The sequence below is a fragment of the Colobus angolensis genome, unplaced genomic scaffold (assembly GCF_000951035.1).
Source record: "Colobus angolensis palliatus isolate OR3802 unplaced genomic scaffold, Cang.pa_1.0 Scaffold232, whole genome shotgun sequence".
NCBI classification, from domain to species: domain Eukaryota; kingdom Metazoa; phylum Chordata; class Mammalia; order Primates; family Cercopithecidae; genus Colobus; species Colobus angolensis.
The window spans coordinates 4,390,400-4,413,107 of NW_012115511.1; the positions used below are offsets into that span (position 1 = coordinate 4,390,400).

A 22,708-nucleotide genomic window follows, 5' to 3' on the forward strand; every position below is an offset into this window, starting at 1 on the left:
TTTATCTCATATAAGGGTAGCAACTCCTGCTCTTTTTGTTTCCAGTTACATAGTACATCATTTCCAGCCCCTTTACTTGGAGCCTGTGGGTGTCATTACATGTTAGATGGGTGTCTTGTAGGCAGCAGGTGGCTGGGTTTGGGTTTTGCTTTTTTAAATCCAATTTTCCAATCTATAAGTGGAATATTAAGGCTATTTATGCTCAAGTTTAATATTGACATGTGAGATTTTGTTCCTATCATAGTGTTATCAGCTAGTTGCATTATAATCTCAGTTGTGTAATTGCTTTATAGGATATGTGAACTTTGTACTTATGTGTGCTTTTATGGTGGTATCATCCTTCCCCTTCCATGTTTAGAACTCCTTTCAGCATTTCTTGTATGACCAGTCTAGTGGTGACGAATTCCTTTAGCATTTGTTTGTCTGGGAAAGACTTTATTTCTCCTCCATTTATGAAGCTTAGTTTGACAAGATATAAAATTCTTGGCTGGCATTTTTTTTCTTTAAGAAGGCTAAAAATAGGCCCCAAATCTCTTCTGGCTTATAAGGTTTCTGCTGAGAAGTCAACTGTTAGTCTGTTGGTTCCTTCGTAGGTAAATTTGACACTTCTTTCTAGCTCCCTTTAATATTTTTTTCTTTAGTGTTGATCTTGGATACTCTGTTGATTATATTTCTTGATGATATTACTCTCACATAGTACCCCCCAGGTGTTCTCTGAATTTTTTGTATCTGGATAAATACTTCTCTATCAAGATCAGGAAAACTTTTTCTGAATCATTCCCTCAAATATGTTTAAGGGAACATACTGTACTCCTTTGAAGGTGTCAAAACACTTTGTCTTTTTGTATTGCCAGAGTTCTGCTGATTCTTTCTCATGTGAAGAAGCTGTCACTTCTTATGTTTAAACTAGTCATCCATTGGATGGGACATTTAAATTTTTATTCTTTTTTCCCTTGAGGATATGGCTGTGGGGTTTGTTGTATATGATTGTTTGGCTTTGTTTCTAGGTGCATTCAGGAGGCCAAGGCTCTACATGGGTTCCTTGGTTATGGATATCTGTTGTGTGGTGGCTTTCTCAAATGCTGCTTGTTGTAGCAATATATTGGGTATATGAGCTGATACACTGTCTTCTGTGGGGCTGGGAGTGTGGAGGTTTCAAGAAGTTTATGTCGTACATTAGCACTATGCCCTTCTGCAGCAGGTTTTTTATTTGGTCTTCAGTCTCCAGTCCTGGACTCTTGGAGTCCAGTCTCCAGTCCACTCTAGGTGGCATTTAAGGATGAGAGCTGGCTTACCCTTGGTTAGCTGGATGATGAATGGAGGCACCTACCCTAACAAGGGTGACAGGAGGAGTTTTTATTGGGATGTGCTGAGCTCTTGGGGATAAGCATTAGGGGGCTGCACCAGCTTCTCATCCTAGATAGGCAGGAATGTGATCCACTTTACTGTTGCAGGACTCGTGACCTTCAGTTCAATAGATGCTGTCCTTTGACTCCAGTCTGCAGTGTGACTGAAGTCTGTGAAAGGACCTGTCTGGTGGCTATCAGCAAAATGGCCTTGGGGCAGAGCTTCTTCCCCCAATCCAGAGCAGATAGCTCTGTGACTTGTCTGCCCTCTGTTGCCACCATGCTGCCCACTCTGTTTAGGGAGGGGAAGATGGGCTCTGCCCTTTGTGCAAACCTGAATGGCATAGGCTCACTTTCACTGGGGATGCGGCCATCTGGAAATGCACTGAAAAGGCTTTCTCTGAGTGCACTTGCACCAGCCCCCAGCAGAGAAAGTCTGCTCTGCATCCACAACAGTGGGTGGGGGAGGTGGGAAATGGCCCCTTTTCCATGATCTTTCCCAGCCACTGATCCTGCCCCTTGTAGAAATCAGCACCATGCCTGCATTTCTTTTGTTCCAAGGGGCACTTTGACAGGCCGTATTCCCCCTTCCCTCAGGGTGGCTTGTGCCAAGAGCTAGCTCTCTGGAGTACCCACAACTTCCCAGCCGTCCTCCGTATCAGTCCCCTATCAATGCCAAATCAGAGTGGGTTCTGAGGTATGTTTGTAGGGGGTCTGGTGATACAGCTGCACAAAGGCCGAGGTTCCTCAGGCAGGCAGTGACCTACACTGTGTGCACAGCTGGTATGGCACCTGCCGTTTCAGTGCAGGCCTGAGGGGAGTGTGAGTACACCTGGAGGAGCTGACCACCGCTGCTCTGTCCTCAGGAAGTTCTCAGGTTGCTACCAACAGCATTGCCCAAGGCCACAAGGGCAGAGGCACTCTCTGACAATTTAGTGGTCAGCAGTCTGTCACAGAAGAGAGGGAAGTAGAGAAGCACCCCCACCTATCCTTTCTGCCGAATTCTAAGTTCCTTAAGGGTCAGTCTCTGCCAGACTTTCGTCGCTTTCCTTTTCCACACCCCAGCTTATTTCCATGGGAATTCCAACAGGTCCTGGCTCTCTTCTCTCAGCTTTCCGTTCAGATCATGGCCACTCATCTGTAACTTTGATCCCCTTTCTGAAGAGAACTGGCATCTGACGTCTCCAGTCAGCCATCTTGCGGGGGGGGGATCTCTTGGAGCATTTTTTTAAAAAACGAAATTTATCATTGGGGTGTGTAAATGAAGATTCATGAGAAAGCTGAAAACACTTAAAAATCACTCAAAAAATCAGATTCACTATTACCAGGAATTTTTTTTTGTTTTCATTTTAATGATTTTACTCTTAAACAAAAAACCCAGCATATCGAAAAAGAAAGTCAACATTTCAAAAGTATATTCTAGAAATGTTAGCTAAACCCAAGAGAATTTCCTATAAAACAAAGTATAAATGGATCCTTGAAGCATAATACCTGAGCCAGGCAAGGGAAAATATCTGAGAGTGTCATCCATCTCCACCCTCAATCAGAGACAACTTGCATCTACCGTGCCATGAGTATGGGATTCCTTTCTGAAGCATCCAGGCCATTTGGGGCCTGCTGCTACTCTCACACAAGTATATCCTTTGACACATATATTTGGGGGATTTATGTAACAGATGATTCCATGTAAAGGCTTGATAAATCCCTCTCCAGCTCCTGTTCTGAAAGGATATCTAAGAGCCCCCAGATAATGAGTAAAATGGAACAAAGAAAATGTTTCCACATCTACTGTAAACATCAAGCCTATAGAGATTGCTCCTGATTTGAGAAAACTAAGCAAATAAATACGTTTTAAGATTAGCAAACACCTATAGAGCAATACAAAAGAAAAAAATGATTGCATGCCAGAGTTAAAAGTTTCTTTAGAGAATATGCAACAATAACAAAAATTACCTGACATACAAAGACAAAATTTGAAAATTGCCTTCCTTTTTGTTGTCAGTAATACTCAAGATGACCTCGATAGGTGAAACAAAAGATGAAAGGTGAGATGATAAGGCAACCATATTGAGAAGAAAAGAAAGTCACTTTGAAAGGCAGATGAAAACGGAACTCAATAACATGAGAAAAGATTTTAAGGGGAGGAAATGTAATATTAGAATTAAAATTTGCATGAGACGTGGTAAAGATGAGAAGCAATATTATAGAGAATCGATTTAGTGATATGAGGACAAGCTGGAGGAGTTCTCCCAACATATAAAGAGAAGCACAAGTAAAGGTGATGGATTTAGGGGCCAAGGAGTGAAGATACAGCTCATGGGTAGAAGTTCATCCTGAAGGAGAGACTATAAGAATGTTACAGAAGCAGAAGTGGCTAGTATAGTAGAAGAAAACATGCTCGAGCTGAAATTTTCCTAGTTGATGGAATTAATGCATGTGGATCATAAGAAATCACCCAAAAAAGCAAACTTAATGGAGAGAGACTACATTGAAATGTATTATTTTAAATATTGAGTTCAGAGTTTAAAGAAAAAAGTCCTGCAAGCATCTAGATTGGAAATAAGAAAGCACTACAAGTGAACAATAATTAGGTTGTTCTCTGACTTATCCATATCAATACTAAAGGTCAGAAGCTATTGGAATAACATACAGATTTTGAGCACAAAGAAACACAACATAGTAATTCTACCCCAAGTCAATAGTTGGCCATGTAGGAAAGCAGCAGAAAGACATTACCAATTACATAAGGTGCTAGAGACTTTCCATAGAATTCCTAAAAAGCATTTTGTGAGGATATATTGCAGTTGACTAAAAGATGGCTCAAATCAAGGTGGATAGGTGGGAAGACATGTGATAAAGCAAATGTGGTGACATGTCTGTTGAAGATCCTAGGCGGTGAGCACTTGGAAGTTCATTGTATTCTATGTTTTTGAAATTTTTAAAAAAAAATTTCTTATAATGTTGAGCAGAAACCCCAAAAACATGTTTAATGGAAATATCATAAATAAATAAAGAGAGCAATATTTAGTATTTAAATTATTGAAATGTGTAACCTAAATAATTGTTGGGTTACAAACCAAAAATCTTTCTCACAATGTTAGAGTAACATTTAAAAATGAAACCAACTAGTGTTTAATTCTAATAGAACTGTTAAATAACTTGTTAAATAGAATAAGCAATAAATTATTATATATCCATTACTATAACTTTTCTAAGAAACATGACTCATGTTTTGCAAAATAAACCTTGTATGATTAGAAAAATGAATACAACTAAATATATCAAAATGTTACCATAAATTATCTTCTATTATTTTAAAATTTGTTAGAAAAAATATTTTAATTGCTTTGTTAGAAAAATGCCTATGATCACTTACAATAACCTACTTGATAAATAAGTATGAAATTTCATGGGCAGAAGGAGAATCAACGTAGCTTCTTCAATTGTCTCATCCAGACCAGTTGCGTGATTGACAAACTATTTTCAGGCATTGTTCAGAGCTAATATTACCAAGAAAACAAGCAAATAAATAAACGAGTGAATGAATGTACGAATACATGACATAAACCTCAGAGACGACAAGTTCTCTTGAGCCTATCACTACTCTGACATGTCTGGGGGTCTTGGTCCTTGTTGGCCTGCTTTTATGGCACCATCTCATAGCAGGACTGGCTAGTTTCTGTCACCCGGTTGTGTTTGGCTATTTTACATGATTGATAACCTAGGCTATTGTTGTATTTTGTTCATGTCATTACATTTCTAGACAATTTTGCTAAAGCAAGTTTAAACTGGTGTTTAGGGGACCCTGGCATGAATACCATAATTATATGGCTTTCCACCAAGGAGATGATTGAGGCAGAAGATTAGAAAGCAATGAGGGGCCGGGCGCGGTGGCTCATGCCTGTAATCCCAGCACTTTGGGAGGCCGAGGCAGGTGGATCGCCTGAGGCCAGGAGTTCGAGACCAGCCTGGCCAACATGGTGAAACCCTGTCTCCACTCAAAATACAAAAAAATTAGCCGGATGTGGTGGCAGGTGCCTGTAATCCCAGCAACTCAGGAGACTGAGGCAGGAGAATCTCTTGAATCCAGGAGGCAGAGGTTGCAGTGAGCCAAGATCGTGCCATTGCACTCCAGCCTGGGCAACAAGAGTGAGATTTCATTTCAAAAAAGAAAAAGAAAAAGAGAAAGCAATGAGGTATGTATGGTGCAGAGACCCACCACCTACTCTTTCCAGAAGGTTCTGTGCTGGTCGCTGTGATTTCTGTGTGATAGATAGGAGGGTTAGCAATACTCTTAGTTTCTGCACCTCATAGACCTCATAGATAAAGTAAATATGTGCCCAAGGTCAAGGAGACTATTTTTAGTCTCTCTTTGCAGTAGCTGTTTCCCCCGTAAATATATTTGACCAATAAATAGTATAGTTTGGGCAGAAGATAGGATAAGTGTGTTTTTCTGAACATTTAGAGTGAAGAGAAGCATTTTGATAGCATTGGGTATGAAAGGCTTGAAATACTTTCAGCAGGTTCAGTCCTCTGGTCTTCCTGGGTAACATTTTTTAAAAAGCAAATAGCAGTCATTTATCATTGTGGTTTTTCCTAGCAGATATAACATGTACTGTAGCAAGCAGAGCATAGAAAATGTTTTTTCTTTTATAGCTCTACAAATAGCTAACAAATTGAAATGCATAACAACAACAATAATAATAAGAGGTATAACTTTCATCGATGAAAACCTTTTCACTCTTTTCTTTATTTTGTCTACAGCTAACACCTAATCTGAACAAATGGGTTCCGGTTTTCCATTGTATTTTTATGTTGTTCTATTCTTGCGATCAGTAAATAGAGCATTGGAAATATTTTGGTAAGAGCAAAAAATCTGGACCAGATTCCAGACGTAAAGGGAGGGTTGAGGCACCCCTGATCATCAGACCAGTGTCAGAAACAGAAAGCTATGAGGATACGCAGATAGTGAATGATCCTTCTCTGTTCATGTAACATTTTTAAGCTCTGTAAAATCAACGTGTTAAGTGAACAGCAGCTGGAGAAGTGGGAATTCATTACTAATGGACTCGGAGTAGGGTGTAGGAGTGTTAATTGTTTGTTTTCCAAGCAGATCATTCAAATTGTTTGGCTTCCCATTTAGTCTAAAGTGCCAATTCCATAGCACCTTACCTTTGCCAGAATTGTGAATTTCAGTATTTTCCTGATATTTATTTATCATTCTGAAAGTCAGTTTTCTGCATGCTGCAGTTCTTTTTTATGTGACAAAAATCAGCTAAATTGCTGAGGTGCTGAGGCTGAGGTATTTGCTCCTGCAAGGTCAGGATCCTCAGAGCAGTCAGGTAGAGCCTTTGGCCGCCACCTGCTGGTGGTTGGTGTCACAGCAGCTAATACCTGTTTTTTTATTATTTTATTTTATGTTTACTTTTAACTTTTGTGGGTACATAGGGGGTGTATATATTTATGAGATACATAAGGTATTTTGATACAGATATACAACGTGTAGTAATTACATCAGGGTAGATATCTATCACCTCCTCAACCATTTATCCTTTTATTTGCATTATAATCCAGTAATATTCTTTTAGTTATTTTAACATGTACAATAAGTTATTGTTGACTGTAGTCACCCTGTTTGTGTTATGAAATACTAGGTCTTATTTATTCTTTCTAACTATTTTTGTGCCCATTAGACATCTCCCCTACTTCCTCACTACTCTTCCTAGCCTCTGGTTAGCATCCTTCTACTCTCTATCTCCATGAATTCAATTGTTTTAATTTTTAGCACCTACAAATAAGTAAGAACATTCAAAGTTTGTCTTTCTGTACCTGGGTTTTTTCCCTTAACACAATGACCTCCAGTTCAATGCATGTTGTTGCAAACGACAAGATCTCATTCTTTTCTATGGCTGAATAGTGCTCCATTGTGTATAGGTACCACATTTTCTTTATCCATTCATCTGTTGATGGACCCTTAGGTTGCTTCCAAATCTTGGCTATTGTGAATAGTGCTGCAACAAACATGGGAGTGCAGATACCTCCTTGATATATTGATTTCCTTTTTGGGGGGTATATACCTAGCAGTGGGATTGCTGGATCATATGGTATCTCTACTTTTAGTTTTTGTCCTTTGTTTTGTTTTTGAGGAACCTCCAAACTGTTCACCGTAATATTTGCACTAATTTACATTTCCACCAGCAGTATATGAGGTTTCTTTTTTCTATACTTCCTCGCCAGCATTTGTTATTGCCTGTATTTTGGATAAAAGCCATTTTAACTGGGGTGAGTGACATCTCATTGTAGTTTTGATTTGCATTTCTCTGATGATCAATGAGATTGAGCACCTTTTCACATACTTGTTTGCTATTTATGTCTTCTTTTGTGAAATGTCTATTCAGATCTTTTGCCCATTTTTTGATTGTATTATTAGATTTTTTTCCCCATAGAGTCGTTTGAGCTCCTTATGTATTCTGGTTATTAATCCCTTGTCAGATGGGTAGTTTGCAAATATTTTCTTCCATTCTGCAGGTCATTTTTGTTGATTGTTCCCTTGGCGGTGCAGAAGCTTTTTAACGTGACATAATCCCATTTGTCCATTTTTGCTTTGCATGCCTGTGCTTTTTGAGTGTTATTCAAGAAATCTTTGCCCAGTCCAGTATCCTAGAGAGTTTTCCCAATGTTTCCTTTTGGTAGTTTCATAGTTTGAAGACTTAGATTTAAGTCTTTAACCCATTTTTATTTACTTTTTGTATATGGCAAAAGATAGGAGTCTAGTTTCGTTGCCTGCTTAAATTATCTAGCAAAGGAAAGGGGATAACATGTATATTTAGTGATGGTACAATCTTACACAACCAAATTGATAGATATCTAGAGGTAAGTTACAGGTTAATAATAAACATGGTTGTATGGAACAAGTTTAAAAAATTACCTGTGGCAACACCATCTATAGGTCACAGAAGTATATTCTCTCCCAGAGATGTAGTATCAATTCAACTGAGACTAAAAGCCAATTAGTAACAATGTGTAGTTGGAACATATATGTATAAAAGGATTTATGCATAACCACTGGGAGAGTAGCCCATGAAATAACATCCTGTCTGCTTTTTCATCTGTAGCAGTGCCTCTGCTGCATGTGTGTGTAGTGGTAGTGTCTGCTGCTCTGTTTGTCCATACCGTCTGCATGTAGATAGAGTCCATCTGCTTCCAAGCTGTTGAAACTAGTGGGATATTCATAGGTGTGATTTTCCAGACAGATGGAGAGAATAAGCTTATAATTATCATGACACAACTTGTTTTCTACATTTGAGCTCATAAGTTTATTGCATGCACATTTTCTTTCAGGATAGTTTTTAACATGGAAGAAACTTTGTTAGGTGCTTAGTGTCCTAGAGAAACCCTGTTAATGTCTCCAACAATAAAGCTATGAGCAATTGCTCATTGTTCTTCTTGGGATTAGGATACCCTACTAATTTATGCTCTGATTACTATTCTGTTGACAACAGTAACAATAGCATCCATAAAAAGGTCGGTGCTTATTTAAAACAGAGATGAAATTCTATTTGATTTCAAAATAAACTTTTTATTACAGGAATTTTCATCCATTTGCCAAAATATAAACCCTCATGTACTTGTTACCCCACTTCAACAGCAATCAGCATTTATAATTCACTTTAAATAAGTATCTGTTACAATTCATGAGAAAGCATTACTTTTGTGAACCCACAATGTGTTAGTCCATTTTCATGCTGCTGATAAAGCCATACCTGAGACTGAGCAATTTGCAAAAGAGGTTTGTTGGACTTACAGTTCCACATACCTGGGAAGGCCTCACAATCATGGCAAGGAGGAGCAAGTCACATCTTACGTGGATGGTAGCAGGCAAAAACAGAGCTTGTGCAGGGAAACTCTCATTTTTAAAACCATCAAAACTGGTGAGACCCATTCACTGTCACGAGAAGAGCATGGGAAAGACCCACCCCCATGATTCAATCATCTCCAACTGAGTCCCTCCCACAACACATGGGAATTATGGGAGCTACAAGATGAGATTTGGGTGGGGACACAGAGCCAAACCATGTCACAGGTACTTTCATGACAGGACAGGAAGAAGGAGGTATGTCACGGCCAGGGATTGTATTTTAAATCATTGCACACCCTGTGTGGAGAGCCACATCCTCGTAATAGGAGATTCTCATAAGAGAGGGAAGTAAATTTCTAAGAATATGAGGAATACTTGGACATATAATGAGTAGTATAGCTGTTAACATTTCATTTTCATTCCTAAATAAAATATTATCTTGTAGGAAAATGTACTGTATATATTCTGTAACAGGCATTTTTATTTAAACTATTACCTATAGCTTTGAGCCAGCAGAAACGTTTTTAGAACTGCTTTGCTAAAAGTGTAGGCATATGGTTCATGTTCTTCGTCTCCAATTTCTGATGCCCACTCAGAGGTACTCTTCATTATCCTTTTCTGTTTTCTGAGTTTGAAAGTTAATATTTGCAACATTAGAGCCTTCCTAACTTAAGATGTTGAACCGGGTAGAATGTATTCAACAAGGAAAAAAATAGTTAATCCTAATCACATCAGATAGTAAGAGCCATTTTTGAAATATGTGTCCTGGATATATTATATAAGATCAACCTGAGATTCTTCTTCCGTAGTCTTTCTCATGTGAACTTCTCAAATCAAGTCTGTCAAGCTGATGTTGTCAGAATCCTGTTTAAAGAGTTGGACTCCAACCCATTTGTTCAAAACTAAAACTTCTGATTGCACTTCCTTTATTTCATTATCTCAAATTTTAAATACTACTTAAAACTCTTCTTCTGACTGTGTGTCTACCTTAGAAAGAAAATTCTGACTTTTTTCTATTTCACTTCTCCTTACTGGACCTAAACTATGATTTTGGCATTTTGCCTGTAACGGGCTCTGCAGCTATTTGGAGCATTACCATGCATATTTGATTACAAAAATTATTTCCCCTTCATTCCTGAGGGTTCATTGAGAAAGCATCCTTATTTTTTTTTTTTCCCCTGTGAAAATGATTTGGCTTCTGGAACCTTCCTCACAAAGATTTGAAAGTTTATACTAAAATGCAATTTTTCGAAATTTTGACTTTGTGTGATGAGGATGCTTTTCTGATACGGCTTTTCTCTCTGACCCAGGCCACTTCCATCCTCTGACCTAGATGTTCCATGTAAATCAAAAAGTGAGCAAGGCACGTCTCAGTCATGGAGAGGCTTATTTAGCCAAGGTTAAGGATGCACCCGGAAAAAGAGACCCAAGTCAAAGGAGGATCTGTAACCGGTGCTTTTTCTGAAGAGAGTTTTGAGAACTTCAGTATTTAAAGGGGAAATAGCAAGCAAGAAGGGAATAAATTTTTTAAAAGGAGGGTGGGTAGGCAATGAGGCAAGTGTCACATTCTTGTGAGGCTCTGATTAGTGCTCAGTGAATCTACATTTCACATATGAAAAGGGGGAGTGGGGACACGGTCACTCATGCCTTCATCTCACGCTCTGTAGTTCTGCATGTTACATAAGATGAAGGAAGCATGTGAAATTACAGCTCTGTGTTTGAGAATGAAAGGAAGGTTGTTTTCGTGTGACTCTGTTCCCAAGCTTAGCTTTCCTTTGGCATGGTGAGTTTAAGGTCTCGAGATTCAATTATATTTCTTTTATTCCCTTAAGGCCTCATTTGTTGCTTCTAGCCAATAAAATGGAAATAGCTTGTGGAGAGGACCACCCACACCTTAAAAGCCGTGTTTCTGGAATAGTATATGCCACTTCCATTCAAATCCCATTTGCCACACCTGACAGCAAGGAAAGCTAAGGAGTGTAGAATTGTTGGGAGCTCAGCAGAAGAGAAGTCAGAGTGTTGATGAATACATGGCAGACTCTGCTGTACCTAAATCCTGGGAGTGCCAAGAATGTTCCAAATCTGAATAGCCTCCACAGGGGGGAGATTAGAAATAGGCTTGAGTTTGACTCCTGGCGGAGGCCCATGGAGATGCAGACGTGGCCTGTTGGATTCTGCCCTGCAGATCATACCTGGAGCTGATGCTGATGCAGCTGTTGGAACCTTGGTGTCAGCAGCTGAGGGGGCCCCAGGAGAGGAAGCAGAAGCAGAGAAGGCCACTCTCCCTGCTGGGGAAGGAGTAAGTTTAGAGGAGGCCAAAATTGGAACTGAAACCACTGAGGGTGCAGAGAGTGCCCAAGCTGAAGCAGAGGAGCTGGAAGCAACAGTGCCTCAGGTGAGTGTTCCATGTCGCAGCCAGGGGAGCTCCTGGGAGGTGGTGTGGGCTGGGTGCTCTGTTGGTTGGTCCATGGTGATAACTCTTTGTATGTATAATAGGTTTGTAGCAATTTTGTGACTCCACCAAACAACATTATTATCAGATTCTCAGAAAGAGTAATCCCAGCTGCTCAGTATCAGCATCACAATGTTGCATACAGGCCCTCAGGGCCTGTGGCTGACTGGGCCTAAGCATGGAAAGGGGAAGGGGGAGCTCTGGGGTGACATGGAGAAAGGAATGAAGCACGACAGTGAGAAGGATGAGAATGGAGCCGGGAGAAGGAGAATGTGGTGAAGTGAGCACTTAGCCCAGGGAGAACTCAATAGTATTTCGATCTTATTATTCTTATTACTGTTTGGTGGTTATTATCATCATCAGAGTATCCCAAATTCACCATCAAGCCCCTTTCACCAAGAGCCCACCACTGTGTGGTACTTTGAGAAGGGAAACAAAGGGACTGGGCCATTAGGTCTGTGCGTGAGGCTGAAGCGGGCCCTCCTCGGCACTGCCTCAGATAGCATTGAGAGGCCCCAAAGCCATATACTCTACCACTGCAAGGGCCTCCAACCCCAGGGCCTGCCTCCACTGTCTGGTTCTTCTGTATTCTAGAAGGCAATGTTAAGAGGGGGCTTAATGGTATGTATTGTTTTCTTCTGATGATTTTACTCCCAATAAATTTTCAAAAATTTCTCCAGGGTTACTTAAAACTTGAAACTGAATTATCCCTTTCATTATCCCTTTTTGGGCTGGGGGCTGAGGCAGATAACAGTGTTATGGGAGAAGGAACTTAAAAGAATATTCCTTTTTCCCCTTAGATTTTCTCATCACAGTTCCCAGAGTGTTTTGTGTATATTGTTGTACTAGTGGAAAGACGGTATTATCTCTCTAAGTTGATGAATGTTAGTGTTCCAGTCCTCTGATAGCAGAGGGAATATAGAAAGACTCCTGTTCTGCTGATGAAATTCCCCTCCATGCTCATCTTTGTTAAACAAATGAAAGCGTGGTCCTAATCCTTTGGTTCAGACACTAGAGTACCTGGAGTGGATTGTGGGAGGTGTGGTCCCTGCAGCGGCCACAGCAGTGGGGGGCTGGAATGATAATCACAAGCCAAGGACTGGTGGATGATCTCCAAACCCCGGGTGGATCTTCACCAGCAAGCATGGTTCAGGCACTGAGGGCCTCTTGGGACTGGAGGAGGGGAGGAAGGGGCTCACAGGAGATGAACTGCAGCGGCAAGAGTTAGGGCTCCGTGGGACAAGAACCAGGCCGGCCTGCGGGGCCGGGCGCGGCAGCTCACGCCTGTAATCCCAGCACTTTGGGAGGCCGAAGCGGGCGGATCACGAGGTCAGGAGATCGAGACCATCCTGACTAACATGGTGAAACCCCGTCTCTACTAAAAATACAAAAAATTAGCCGGGCGTGGTGGCGGGCGCCTGTAGTCCCAGCTACTTGGGAGGCTGAGGCAGGAGAATGGTGTGAACCTGGGAGGCAGACTTTGCAGTGAGCCGAGATTGCGCCACTGCACTCCAGCCTGGGTGGCAGAGCGAGATTCCATCTCAAAAAAAAAAAGAACCAGGCCGGCCTGCACTGACTCCTGCAATCCCCTCTCAGGATGGTTTCCCTCACCCCTCACCCCCTCACCCTTCAAGACTCAGTCTCCCATCCCCTATGCCTCCTCCCAGTTCCCATGGAAACCTCATGCTTACCAAACTGCCTGGCTATTCAAGGATCCAGAAGTTAATTCCACTAAGGGTTTAGGCCTCAGGAGGAACAGAAGGAGGCTGTGTGGCACAGCAGAAGACCTGGAGCCTGACTCTGGCTGATGGGGAAGTATGGAAGTGGCAGCCCCAGCTTTGGGCTGGGGGCTGAGGCAGGTTGTGCAGGACGAGGAGGTTCTGTTTTCCAGGCCCTGATGGGCACTGCCACGGGCTTTCTTCCCCCAGGAGAAGGTCATCCCTTCAGTGGTCATAGAGCCTGCCTCCAACCATGAAGAGGAGGGAGAACATGAAATAATTATAGGTGCAGAGCCCGAGGAGACCACCGAGGACATGGCTCCTCTGGGCCCCACCAGCGAGACGCCAGAGCTGGCTACGGAGCAGAAGGCCCTGCAGGACCCTCAGCCAATGCCTTCTGCACCAGCCGTGGGGACTGCTGACCAGCTAGCATCTGTAAGGGAGGCCTCTCAGGAATTGCCTCCTGGCTTTCTCTACAAGGTATTCTTATTTTTTTAAGTCTCATTTGTCCTTTTTTTGCTTTGAGTCCCTTTTGCTCAAGCCTTTGGCTTTCCAGTTTTTACTTTTACTTTTTGCAATTATTATTTCTCTGAACTGCTTTCCCTTCACCACAACATCACTTGGACAAGCCAGGACTACAGTAATAGATTTTCATATTTTAACAAAGAACAACTAAAGGGAAGTTCACCACAGGGCAAACAGTACGCCTCTGGGTAATGAATGGGAGAGTCTCTTCCAGCCCTCCCTCTTCTCTACTCCCCCAGGTGCCTGTGAATCTGTGGAGCCTGGCTCAGACCAGGCCTTGGAATCACCAACAGCTCCTGACTGGGCTATACCCGCTGGGAGTCGGGCAGCAATCCTTCAGTCAACTCTGGCACCTTGTAGGGTGCATGACACAGAGTAGGAAACCCATAAATATTTTGTAGATTAATGGATTCATATATGAATCAACTTGCACCAAAAGACAGGAAAAAAAAGGTGCCTAAGTTAATGGGAAGAAGGTTTTGCTCAGACAGGCTGCTTAGAGCCTTCATAAACCAAAGCGTTCTTACCGAAAAACAGTAAATACCTGAAAACACTGGCCTAACCCAAGTGTTTCCTGCCTCAGGTGTTTCCTAATCAAATCTGAAAAGGAATTTTACGTTTTTAAATTTGATTTTACATTTCAAAATTCAGCTCTTTTTCTTCTCAAGTGTAAAATGTCATATCATTTTCTCTCTCTGTGTCTCTGCGTGTGTGTGTGTGTGTGTGTGTCTGTGTGTGTGTGTGTCTTTGTCTCCACTAGAAAGTAACTACTACCTTGCTACCTCTTGTGGGGACAGGGTCGGCTATAATGGATTTATGAATGAATTAATTTGGAGAAAAAATTAAACCTGTAGATAGGGGGTTGTTTCATGCCAGGTTCTGTTTTAATTGGAGCACGAGGAGTCCAAGAAGCCTTGTGCCAAGCACAGCCAGAGCTTGCTGGGCCCATTCTGTCCTCCTCACTAACTGTAGAACAAGCTAAGGCACCCCTATAGATCCTCCCTCTGGGTTCTCCCATCAGAGAAATTAATTTAGGGATAACATAATCCATTTCCGACTCTGACAGTTTATGATTCTATGAATACGCTCAATGGCAAAATACACACTTTAAAAGCCGATGTTTACTCTCGGGGTGGAGTTGAGGGAAAGGTGGAAAATTAAATCAGCCATGACAGTAGAGTGATTCAGACTGGGTGACGGATGCATGGGGGTTCATTATGTTATTTCTTCTGCTTTAAAATATTTTCCTATAATAAAATTTGAAGGAAATCTTTTTCAAAATGGGAAAGGAAAAGAAACTGGTTGCCATTGTATTTAAGGCAGGATAGGGAAGGAAGGAAATACATTTACACGGAAATTGATCACAGAGTTTTATTTAGTAGTAATTACTGTATAACCTGCAAGTGGTGGTTTTCCTGATTATTATTTGACAGAAGCTGGGGTTAGAGGAGCTTTAGACATTTTTGGTTCCAGTTAAACAACAAACAGTAATAAAGAAGCAGTGATAATAAAATGCAAATCTCTAACAAAAATAAGATGAATTAAAATGTGATTAATATAGTACTTTTCCCTGTTGTAGAGGGCATTGCATTACTATTAATAAATATACATATGAATGGCCTCATATCAGAGAATAGGACTTCCCTTCTGGCTTTAGAGGCCTTCTTCTTCCTTGGGATATGGCAAACATCTTCATCTTTTCATCCAGCTTAGAGAGTGCTTGTAAGAGTGTCTGCTTATAATCTGGCTGAGAAATTGATTTTTGTGTATTCTTCTTATCTTCTGCAGGTGGAAACACTGCATGATTTTGAGGCAGCAAATTCTGATGAACTTACCTTACAAAGGGGTGATGTGGTGCTGGTGGTTCCCTCTGATTCAGAAGCTGATCAGGTAAAAGATAAGATTGGACAATGCTTTGGGCTACATTGATTTTTTTCTGAGGACACAATCACTTCCTAAAGATGTTTCTATTTTCTGAGATGCTACAAGCCATCTAAAAAGAGCTTAAGGGCTTGTGACAGCCTAGATCATTAACCAGGTTTCTAGGACACCCTTTTGGGATGCTGTTGCATTCTTCTTTTATGTAATACAAACAGTTGACCATTTCTTAATCTTGTAACCACTTTCTGGGAATGCTGTCTCTGTAACACCTGTCTTCAGGAAATGCAGACACTATGAATGTGAACTAAAAGACCCCTTCAAAAGTGGTTGCCTCTGGGTGTGTGGATATTGATTAGGAAAGAAACTGGGGAACCCTCTGGAGTGATGGAAATGCTTTATATCTTGAGAGGGATATCTGCATGTATTTGTCCAAACTCATTGAACTATATACCTAACCATCTCTGCATTATACAGTATTTAAATTATACCTCAATTTAAAGAGATTCTTTAAAAATATCACCTCCTAAAAGAGTCGTCTGATGTAAGGTACTGAGAACTCCCATCTTGTTCTCGTTCATAAAATGTGTGAACCCTTGAAATGGTATGCAACACAAGTAAATGTATCTGTAAACATATTTTTCTGGAGAGGAAAGCTCTAACTTCCATATTATTCTCAAAGAGATTCATGAGCTCTCCCCTTAAAAAATAAAGTCAAGCATCACTGCCTTTGAGGTTAAGACTTAACATGTTCAACATTTTGTTCTTTCTTTTGACAATACACTTACCAAGATACATCAGGTGCTGGATCAAACAGTCTCTACCACAATAAAATTAGATTTGAAATTTATATAACAATAATCTGCTGAGCAGGGTGGCTCATGCCTGTAATCCCAGGACTTTGGAAGGCCAAGGCAGAAGGATCACTTGAGGCCAGGAGTTCCAGACCAGCCTGGTCAACATAGCAAGACCTCATCTCTACAAATTTTTTTTTTTTTAATTAGCAGGGTGCAGCAGTGTACACCTGTAGTCCCAGCTACTCAAAAAGCTGACATGGGAGGATCGCTTCAGCCCAGGAATTCAAGGCTGCAGTGAGCCATGATCACACCACTGCACTCCAGCCTGGGCAACAGAGCAAGACCCCATCTCAAAAAAAAAAAAATTAATAACAATAATGTATCTTTAAAAGCCCCCAAAGATTTAAAAATTTTAAAATACATTTCTAAATAACCCCTAGGTCAAAGAAATCATAGTGTGAGTTAAAAAAATATTTCATAATGATCATTAAATAGAAATTAAATAGAAAATGCATAGAAGGAAGGAAATAATCAAAATAAATTCACAAATGAATGCAATAAAGGACATAACAGACAACATTGATAAAGCCAAAAGTAGGTTTTTGAGAAGATTAACAAAATTGTTAAAACCTTAGAAAGACTCAAGAAAGAAAAGTCACAAAGCATAAATTACCAATATCAAGAAAAAGTGTCAGCATCACACATCTCAAAGATATTAAAAATCCCATTTATAATGGGATTTTTGTCTGTATTAACCAGAAGTTATTTTGTAAAGAAATAAAAGAAAAAAAAGGTAGTTTTTTTATATTTGCCATCATGTTTATCATTTCCAGGTCTTCATTCTTTCCTATAAGTCCAAGTTTCCATCTGGTCTTAATTTCCTTTCTCCTTAAAGAACTTTCTAGCTATTTCTGCAGTGCTAGTCTGCTGGCAGCAAATCTTCTTGGCTTCTGTTTATCTGAAAATGTCTTTATTCTTCTTAATTTTTAATGATACTTTCACTAAGTAAGAAATCTGAGTTCACTTTTTTTTTCTTTCAACTCTTTAAACATGTGTCTTTGTTTTCTGGTCTCTATTGTTTGTATTTAGAAATCAACTGTCATTTGTTTAATATTGCTTCTCTGTATGCAAAGTGACTTTCCCTGACTACTTTTAATAAATTTCTCTGTATCTTTCATTTTCATCAGTTTGAATATATTGTGTTTGGGTAGGGTTGTTGTTTTTTTTTCTTTTTTTTTTTTTAATGGTCTTCATACTTGAAAATCACTGAGCTCCTTAAACTTGTAGCCTAATGTTTTTCACTATATTTGCTTTTTATCTTTAATTTTTTTTCTGACTAATTCTCTTTGTTCTTTTTTCTCTGGGTTTCTAATTATACTTATGTTGGACATCTTGAGGGCTAAGATGCTGTTCTTTTTCTTTGACTGTTTCTCTCTGGTAGTCAGGTTAGATAATTTCTATTGATCTGCCTTCAAGTACTGTGACTGTTTCTTCTTCTACTTTGCATTTGTAGTTAAGTTTATCCAGTGACTTTTTCATCTCAGATATTAGAGTCTTAGAATTCTTCATTTCCATATTGTTCTTTCATATGGTTTCCATTTCTTGGCTGAGATTTCCCACTTACATTCTTTCATTATCACTGTCTCTCAATTTATATACTTGAACAAATTTATAATAGCTACCTTAAATTTCTTACTGCAAATTCCAACAGCTGGGCCATCTCGGGGCATATTTCTATTGTTTGATTTTTAATCTTTGGGTCATATTTTCCTGTTTTTTTCCATGTCTAGTAATTTTTTAATTGATACTAGCCACAGTAGGCAGACCACACATGATAAAGAGTCTGACTCTGTTTTCTGTATCTGAAAATTCCTTATTTTTGTTTTAGCAGACATATAAATGACTGAATAATTCCCTTGAATTGATGGGAGTTGGTTTTATACTTTGTTAGGGTGGGTCTGTACCCTTTATGCCTGCACAGCTTAGGGGTCAGCCCAGGACTTCAAGGCAATTTATCCACATATATTAGGATACCTATCCCCCAGTGGCTCCTTTCTTTTCAAGATAATACCCCCTGAGTGTACAGCTTCTCTGACAGCCTTACACTCTATGATCTGAATGCCCCACATCACACTGAGTGAGGATAATCCTCAGGGGAAAAGCTGTATCAGTATAGATCTCACTCTGTGCAGTTCTCTACTTTCAAGGGTCAAATACCCTGTAATTTCTGCTTGCTTTTGGTCATTTCCAGCATCTTCAAATAGGTGTACCCATTATTTATACCCATCCCATTATATATAAATTTATACTTTATATGTTATATAACCAAGCATTGTTTTTATGTATAAATAGTTGCATATATGTATATATAGATATTTAGAGATATATAGTTACTCCAGTGTTGTTAATTATTCTCTCCAGAAGGATTTGTCTAATACAAGCTATTCTGCCATTACCAAAACTGGAAATCTTTTTCTACCACATATTTTAAGCAGTTAATATTTAATTTTTTATATTTTCCTCAGCTAAAGATTGATGTTGGCTAATATTCTTTACAAGTTGTCTTTCAGAATATATGTGTTGGAATATATCTTGATTGTGGGTTTGTGTAGTCCTTTACTTGTTTTCTTTATTGAAACAATTTTTAAGTGCTTAACTCTACTTGGCTCCATTAGATTTTCCACTCACTGTAAATAAAGTCAAATATAGACACTTGTGGGGGAAAAAATGACCTTTTATATGCTTTCTAGAGGTTCAGAAAATATTTAGCTATCATCTTTTATTTTAAGTATAGCTTTGTCCTTCACATATATGACATCATAATTTTAAAGAGGGCACTTTTCCTCATCAGCTAGGATATTATCAGTTATTTTATTGAGTCATTTTTTCTCCAGCGGTTTTTTTCCTGCCTTCAAAAATTGGGCTGTCTAAATACTGATATTTCTTGTCTATATGGCAGCATCAATTTATAGTCTCAGATTATATCAAAAGGGAATGAATTCAGCTTCTTCATTTAATTTTTGAGGTCTAATTTTATCTGATGTACTTGAACTATGTTGGGGGTTGGTTCAGACTAAACCTGGCCATCCCTCATCTGAAGTGGAATTTCTTTTCTGCACTGGTTAACATAATAAGGATAGTCATTTCCCACTCCTTGAACTTCCTGTGGTCTCGTTTCCTGCTGTTTCTTTCAACACAGCTTTTCCAGCTAGACTCTGCTTATCTTCAGGAAGCCAAGGGCAGACCACAGCCTCTGTTTCTCAGTTTTAAGTATCGTCTGCCATTCTGCATGACCATACATGGATGAGTTCTCTACCCTTTCTGGGGCAAAATGTTCCATTTTTGTGATGGCACTTCTATATGACAGACAAATGTCTATGAGGAATAATGTATAAAGGATATAGGGGTGCTTCCAGCAAGAATGCCATGACATCCAACTGATTTGTAGTTTATATAAACTTGAAAAATTAGGTATTATAAAAACCAAAATAGTAATATCAGGCAACACACATCTAGCTTTTAGTATTTGATAAGCCTTACATAGGTAGTTTATTGGGGTTATAGGATATGAGCTGGGGGTCAGAGTTCTTTCTTATAAGCAAGTGGCTTGGGATGAAATATAAGACGTTCCATGGTCTCATCAGTACTCCATTCTAACCCGAGGAACCTAAAACCTTTTTTACACTGTGACCCCAGAACAGGTCATGCTCTTGTGCATGAAATGCTTTCACGTGGTATTCCTATCTTTGCACTAGTTGTAATTGTAATCCTTTTCTCCTCTTTAAGAACTCATATTATAATCCAGTTGATGTCAGTTAACTATGCTTCGTACAGTCATAATGTTAATATTAATTGTCAATTAACTATACTTTATACAGTCAATAAGTCATTGAAAACGTTTATTCCTGCTTCTTCTTTTTCTTTTTTGTTTTTTCTTTTTTAACTAACAACTTATTTGGGATAGGCCTTCCCATTGATCATGGCACAGCACTTTACCTGTAATGTGACATCCTGGTGCAGAACCACAACACTAATGTAACACATTATTAATTAATTGTGGCAGTGTGAATTTTCCAGTAGTTTGCTGGACCCTGAAAGTCCTGTCATTGTCTTTCAGGATGCAGGCTGGCTGGTGGGAGTGAAGGAATCAGACTGGCTTCAGTACAGAGACCTTGCCACCTACAAAGGCCTCTTTCCGGAGAACTTCACCCGACGCTTGGATTAGGGCAACAAGTATTGCAAGAACGAGCTCAGTTACTGGGTTTTTAAACCTTCATGAAAACCTGAAGAATTCACTTTTGCTATTATGCTCTTAATGATTTACGGACTGATGCCAGACGAACCTCGGGAAGATGTATCAATGGCGTATGTGTGCAAAAAAGAAACGTTAAGAGAAAGAAAAGTAAATTAAGGAAAAAATCCTCACTCGTTCCCATGTTGTCAATAACAGGTTTGTTTGTGCTTTGTCCAAGCTGTGGACTCTTGTACTTGATCCCCTCCCACCAATTCTAAAGTAGCTTTCTCCAGATCAGACTTTTATTTCTCTGCATCAGGTGTATGGTATTGAATGGCTGCCCTGCAGAAGATGTGATGAATTATCCTGTGGTACAAGATTATCTTATTCCCCTGCCCAGGTGTGAGCACGTGCTCTCGCTCCCTTTCAGGTTTACTGTGTTTAAAACTAAACTGCTGCAAAAGTTCTCAACGTTATTTTCCGACACATCTATATGTATATATATGTGGACACACAGTCACGCAAGCTAGTTCCCATGACTCCTGGATCTATGTGTATGCAGAAGGCTACGTATGCATAGTTGCTTTCTTTCCTTTCCATTGTAACTCCTTGCCTCTCAAGCGTCACTGATACATGCATTGCTCTTATTCTGACTGGCATTACAGTCGCAGTTTTGCCTCATGGCAAAACCAGCCATCCCATTGCCAAAACAGTCAACAGTATCTGTGTTTGTACTGTGCAGTTTTCAGGATGAGATGACAGATAGCATGACCACACTGAGGCCCCCTCACAGAAGGCAGGGCCCGATTTATCTAGCTGTCCAGCCGCTGTGGCTGGAGGTAAGCTAGCTGGGATGGGCAGCTAAGTAGTCTTCTCTTCTGCCTTTATGAGATTGGGTGGAAAGATGGAGCATATTCATCCACCCCCAAAAGAACACTATAAAAACAGCTCCTCTCTATTTCCACCTCTTTCTATTTATGCAACGCACCTTCACAAATTGTTCTAAAGTAAAATAGATGGTGTATGCTGTATCCACAAATCATCTGTAACAATTATGTTTTCAGTGCTGTGTCATTCCAAATAAACCTTTGGTAATCTCCAACGATTACCCTAATTCCTTTTGATGAGTCTTTTTTTTTTTTTCTTTTTTTTAAATTTTGTTTTGTTCCAGTCGGATACTCTGCTTGAAACAGTTGATATTGGAGTTGTTATTTGTGCAGAAATATGCTTGTTCTTCCACTAGGATGCACTCCACGCCCCCCACCTCACCTCCCCACTTCCTTCATTCCAGTCATTGCTGGTCACTCGGTGTTCCCTGACATCCAGCAATTACTGCAGCACCAATAACAGCTGCCAATGGAGAGCCCTTAAAGGTGCCGGCTGTGGACTCCCAGTGCGTGAATCACTGATAATCTTACGACCTTCATAATCAGCAATTTCTTCTCACACCAGCTTCATTTTCTGGTCACTTTTCTTTCTGGCATGTTTATGTTCGTAGGTACGTAAAAATGATATCAGATGGAATAGGAAAGTGAATTCACTTGGCCATTATTTCCAGAAGAGAATTATTAACCCGGAAGCCTTTTAATTGATTTGGACTCTTTTCTGCTAATATACTTCTTTATACAACGTGGGCTGATCAAGAATGTATTAGACTTTTAGATTTGGTGTGTATTCCTGATTCACGGTTTGAATCTTCCTGGCGTATTACTGACTTTGTTGTTTGAAGTGTGAATAGGGAAATAACTGTTTTTGAGCCAAGATTTTTCCAGGGGCTAATTTACAGCGAGGCTGGGTCATCACGAATGCTATTCTAGTGCAAGAAAAGCAAATGTCACTCCCAGGAGCGTGACTGATAATTCAGCAAGTGGAAGGCAGCCATGTAAGATTCATCATAGAA

The 22,708-nt window shown here is 39.9% G+C and overlaps 1 protein-coding gene across 3 annotated transcripts in view; it reads left to right on the forward strand.

The window, feature by feature from the left end:
* AMPH (amphiphysin) overlaps nt 1–21,925 on the forward strand; it is a 248,808-nt gene extending 226,883 nt beyond the window's left edge. For all 3 annotated transcript variants that reach the window (XM_011944511.1, XM_011944512.1, XM_011944514.1), the window contains 4 exons: nt 11,390–11,599; nt 13,585–13,854; nt 15,688–15,789; nt 20,692–21,925. In XM_011944511.1, the coding sequence (XP_011799901.1) occupies nt 11,390–11,599; nt 13,585–13,854; nt 15,688–15,789; nt 20,692–20,799 (690 nt within the window). In that variant the 3' untranslated portion in view covers nt 20,800–21,925. The remainder of the gene's footprint in view (nt 1–11,389; nt 11,600–13,584; nt 13,855–15,687; nt 15,790–20,691) is intronic.
* Nucleotides 21,926–22,708: the final 783 nt, after the last annotated feature.